Genomic DNA, 4,519 nt, shown 5'->3' with positions numbered 1-4,519 from the left:
GAGAATAAGATGTGAATGCACAAATTATAATTTAAGATTCGGATAAAAAATAGGGCATCTCAAATGCACGGCAAAAAGAAACTAAGGAAAATGTTATTATTCCAAACATTAAAAAAGGCAAAGGCCTTACAAGAAGACCATACATGAAGAACACCGGTAGCAAATATATATGTTTCATCTACAATGCCATGGAGATGAGCTTGGTCAATATTTATGCCTTTTTAAGTGGTGAGGATGGGTGGAAGGGGGCCTTTTTCGCCAAGGATAGGAGCCTTGGTGTCAGGGAAGCATTTCCGACCAGGGAGCTCTGTCACTGACCCATCGTTGGAGACGACGACTGGGTAAGTGAGGAGATGTCCGGGTAAATCGACCGCCTCATCTTGGGTAAACTTCTTCCACAACTCATCACCTATCGTGTTCACTGTCCTAATGCAATCCAAACTCCATGGCTCCAAAAACACATTCTCGAGTCGGCCCGTATGCTCATACCACAAGGACATGCGGAACCCATGGACTTCCCCCTTGGGCGATGGTTCTTCACTTACAATTGTGTGGGCGGGTTGGTATGCCCCCATTGCTATCTCTGAGTCTCGGCCCCCATCCATCGACCTTTGGTTGATGTTGGCCGACCCCGCGATTATGTACTCATCATCCACTACAAGAAAATTTATTTTTGGCTTAGAGAAATGTCAAGGGGAGAGACAAATAAATATAAGAAGTGTTAAAAGACATCTTTGTTGAAGCATTGTTGTAACTTGTAAATAAGGGTGTGACCCTTTGCAACAAAACACACATATAGAGCAACAACATCCAAATTCCTTAAAACCTTGTACATACCTATCATCATCTTTGAGTGTACATAAATCATGAACCTTCGGTTATCTTGTGCAAGCTTGTAGTCGGAATCCTCCGCGGGGCTATCCGGAGGAATGTATTCGTCCCCGATCCTCATCTCGCGGTTGCCGAGACAAAAGAATGTGAGATAGTCCCTCGGGCTCTCGTCATCGAGACCTTTGGCTTGCAAGGCTTGAGAAATGATCGTGTACATCATATTCATGGTTTTGTGCATCCAATCCAAGATTGCTTGAACCGACCCGCTCTCCGGCACACCTTCGGGCCACATCGGCACCACAACATACACCGAGAATCGCTCTCCTGCCTCGATTTTGGAGGCCACTTTCAACGCGAGCTCGACGGGGATAAGATGCGATGCCCCGCAGTTCTTGTCCGAATTCCAGCTTGCACAACTTCCCAAGAAGTATTGGTTCTCAATGTAGATGAAGTTCTTAGCTCTCCGAATTGCATGAATGTAAGCATCTTGTATGCTTCTGTCAATGACACTCTCCTTACCACTGACAAGCCCCGCTGAGGCCGCATCTTCGGGGTTGTTGGGAAAACCGTGTGCAGCTCCAGCATCGATAGATCTAAAGATTTGCACACTCCAACTGCTAGGGTCATTCGTATACATGACCTGCGAGGGTGGGTCGATGTCCGAGATTTCTCGCAATGTCAAGAGTTTCCCTTCCTCCCCTTGCTTTTCCCATCTTTGCTCAAAGTTATGCAACACGTCCCACGCGGCTTGGCCCTCGACCTTGGTGTGAATGTCGTGCCACGGTTCCCGAGGCCCCCCCTTCTCTAGACTTGCATCAGGGAAGTTGGGTTGATGGAAATCCAACTTGTGGACAGTATCCAGTGTCCGGAAAAGAGGATGGAAAGGTGTGTCATATCTACCATCACATAGATCAATCCCCCCCACGAAGCTCACGATCCTCCGGGAACCACCCTCATCATTGCCTGACCCGGGAAGAGGAGCATCGACCACCACGATCTTTTGATGGTGCGTGAACATGGTGCCTATCTGTATCTCTTGTACGAAGCTCAACCCATCGTCGGGATTCCTCGGACATAGAATGCAATTCACCTCGCTATCCTTGAAGTATTCGTGAGTGTCCTGGTCGTGGGTAGCCATTAGCCCATCCTTCTTCCAAGACCCGACCGATGTCCTGTCGTCCCAGACAAGCATGTTGACCCGCACTCCCTCAGATGCCTTCCTCTTCAAGAGCTCCCCTAGTGTTAGGCCCTCCGACCCTTCGATCGGCCGGTCCTTGTCTCGGATGAGCTCGACTTCTGCATACACCGACCATCCCGTGATGTAGATGAGATGTTTGGCCTCGCAGATGGCCTTGTAGATATCCTCCCAACACCTCTGCGGCTCGTAGAGCTTGCCATTGCTGAGATAGATCTGAGGGCAGAAGTTGTTGGGGATGTGGGCATCTTGGTACAGTGTGACTTTGCATCCTTTCCATTGACGGAAGAATGTGTAAGGAACCCCAGGGTACTTCTCACTGCGGACACCCGTGCCGAAGAAAGGGTCGCTGGAGACATCGAAATATTGCATCCGGAGATGAATCTTGGCTCCCCCGTGCAATGGCTCGTCATTCTCCGCCAAGAGATCATACCACTGGTCGACCTCATCGCCAGACAAGACATCGGTGACAGGGATCTTGGCCTTGCCGAGGATCCTTGCTCCCATGGGGTCATCGTCTTTGACATTAATGATAATGTGCGCGACGTTGTAGGCGCAGTAGACGTGGAACGATTCGTTCCATACAGGGTTGCTATGCTCGCCTTCTATTATTCGGGTCCGGCCCACACGAGCATCCTCCATCTCAACCGAGGCATAGAGCTTGATCGACCCCCGCCCCACCTTGATCGCGTCCTCCACACTTTCAAGGATCTGTATCCAAACAACACAAAATGAGGATTCAACTCAAGGAAATTGGCACATTCCAAGGAGGCTGGCTTCATTTGGAGCCACTTCTTGGAGTCCTGAGTAGCCCATATATCACCCACATACCCATAATTAGGAGCCTATGAAAACCATTCTTGCACAACAAAATTCATGATTAGGATGAGCCATTTATGTCCTGGATGGGAATTATTACTAATGGCCTTAATTAGGAGAAATTTATAACCCACACAGATTACCTCAATTATGGAATCACCAGGGAGCTTCCCCATGCAAGCATTACCTTTTACTTTTAAGTGGGGAGCCCTTGGCAAGCCTAACCCCACATTTAAACCTTAATTAAAGGGTCATTAAGAAGCTAAAAATACAGATTCATTAAAGTCAACGTAGAGATAGAACTATGGAGTGGGAAAATGCAGATCTGACACAGAAAAGCCATGGATCTATACAGAGAGGAGAATGTGTTAACCTTTCTGAAGAATTTAGGTCCATGGCGGGTGGCATCAGAGAGGTCAGAAGCTTGGAAGACAGTAACATGGAAGGTGCCGTGGAGGAGGTGAAGAGCCATGATATATATTGTGTCCAACAGGAAAAAGAGAGGGAAAGAAAGGCAAAGGGAAAGGGAAAGGGTATCAGGGGCTTAGGTTTAGGTTTAGGGTTAGGGTTAGGGTTAGGGTATTCTTGAGGTGATCTAAAAGAGGTTCAGAAGAAATTGGGGGAAGGAGAGGCTGAGACTGATATGTCTGTGTCCATCCATCCCCAAAACTGCGAGCGTCTCTCTCTTTTAATTCTGCCCCGGGATGGGCTCTGCGCTCAGGTGCCACGTCACGAGACTGTGGCCAGTGGGACCGCTCCACGTGGACTTCAGGTCTCAGAAAGCGACCCCCCTCAGTAGGGTGTCGCCCATGTTGTTCTTTGTCATATCAATATGTAATATGTATGTATGTATCATGTATGTATGAAATATGTATGCATAGATTGAGCCATGCGTGATATTCTTGAGATTCGACATCCGTAATATTCGTGGTATTCGAGAATAGAAAATGGCCCTAAGAATATTATAAAACCATTCCTTTACATATACATATACACACATACATACATACACATACATATATACACACATACACAAACATATATATACATATACACACACATACATAGATACATATATACACATACATAGATACATATACACACATACATAGATACATATACACACACATACATAGATACATATATACACATACATAGATACATATACACACACATACATATATGTGTACACAGACATACATCAATAATTAATTAACTCATTAATATAATGATTAATTTACTATTAACTAATTAATTCACTTAAACATTAATTGATTCACTAATACATTAATTAATTTACAAATACATATCTTAATTCATTAACACATTAATTAATTCATTGGAAAATATTAGTTAATTAATTAATAATCAATTAATGCATTAATAATTAATTAATTAGGGCTTTGGCAAAACTTAGGGTTTCAGTGAAACTCTGAATTTGTAGCGGACAACAGGATGTAGGATTAGGTAGAGCATGAGAGGGAGTCGATGACGCAGGCCGAAAAGAAGAAATTTTGTCGAAATTAGGATTATGACAGAAATTAGGGTTTTCTGTCGAAACCCTAATTTCTGGCCGAGAACAGGATATAGAGGGAAGCGAGGGTGTAAGTAGCACGCAGAGGGAGTAGGGTGAGGCGTCTTTGCTTCCTGTTGGCCACTGTTCACTCGCTCGTA

General features: G+C 45.3%; 1 protein-coding gene across 1 annotated transcript; it reads right to left on the bottom strand.

Moving 5' to 3' along the window:
• Positions 1 to 73: 73 nt before the first annotated feature.
• On the bottom strand, positions 74 to 3,453 carry LOC147861947 (phospholipase D alpha 1-like). The gene is made up of 3 exons (XM_087322090.1): positions 3,219 to 3,453; positions 838 to 2,737; positions 74 to 655 (listed from the first exon to the last, which is right to left on the bottom strand). The coding sequence occupies exons 1-3, from the start codon at positions 3,315 to 3,317 to the stop codon at positions 222 to 224; spliced, it is 2,433 nt and encodes an 810-aa protein (XP_087178216.1). The 5' UTR covers positions 3,318 to 3,453; the 3' UTR covers positions 74 to 221.
• Between the last annotated feature and the right edge of the window lie 1,066 nt (positions 3,454 to 4,519).

This window comes from Azolla caroliniana, unplaced genomic scaffold (assembly GCF_043228905.1).
Source record: "Azolla caroliniana isolate FFs.n. ecotype wild unplaced genomic scaffold, voAzoCaro1.0.p SCAF_7, whole genome shotgun sequence".
Lineage (NCBI taxonomy): Eukaryota > Viridiplantae > Streptophyta > Polypodiopsida > Salviniales > Salviniaceae > Azolla > Azolla caroliniana.
Note: the sequence above shows the minus strand (reverse complement) of the source record. Positions and strands in the feature narration are given on the sequence as shown.

Excerpts from the sequence above, each read along its gene's own strand:
- LOC147861947 (XM_087322090.1), bottom strand. The coding sequence starts at position 3,317 with ATGGCTCTTCACCTCCTCCACGGCACCTTCCATGTTACTGTCTTCCAA. Across the intron at positions 2,738-3,218 it reads GACCTAAATTCTTCAGAAAG|ATCCTTGAAAGTGTGGAGGA; the intron begins GTTAACACATTC and ends GTTTGGATACAG. Across the intron at positions 656-837 it reads ACACTCAAAGATGATGATAG|TGGATGATGAGTACATAATC; the intron begins GTATGTACAAGG and ends ATTTTCTTGTAG.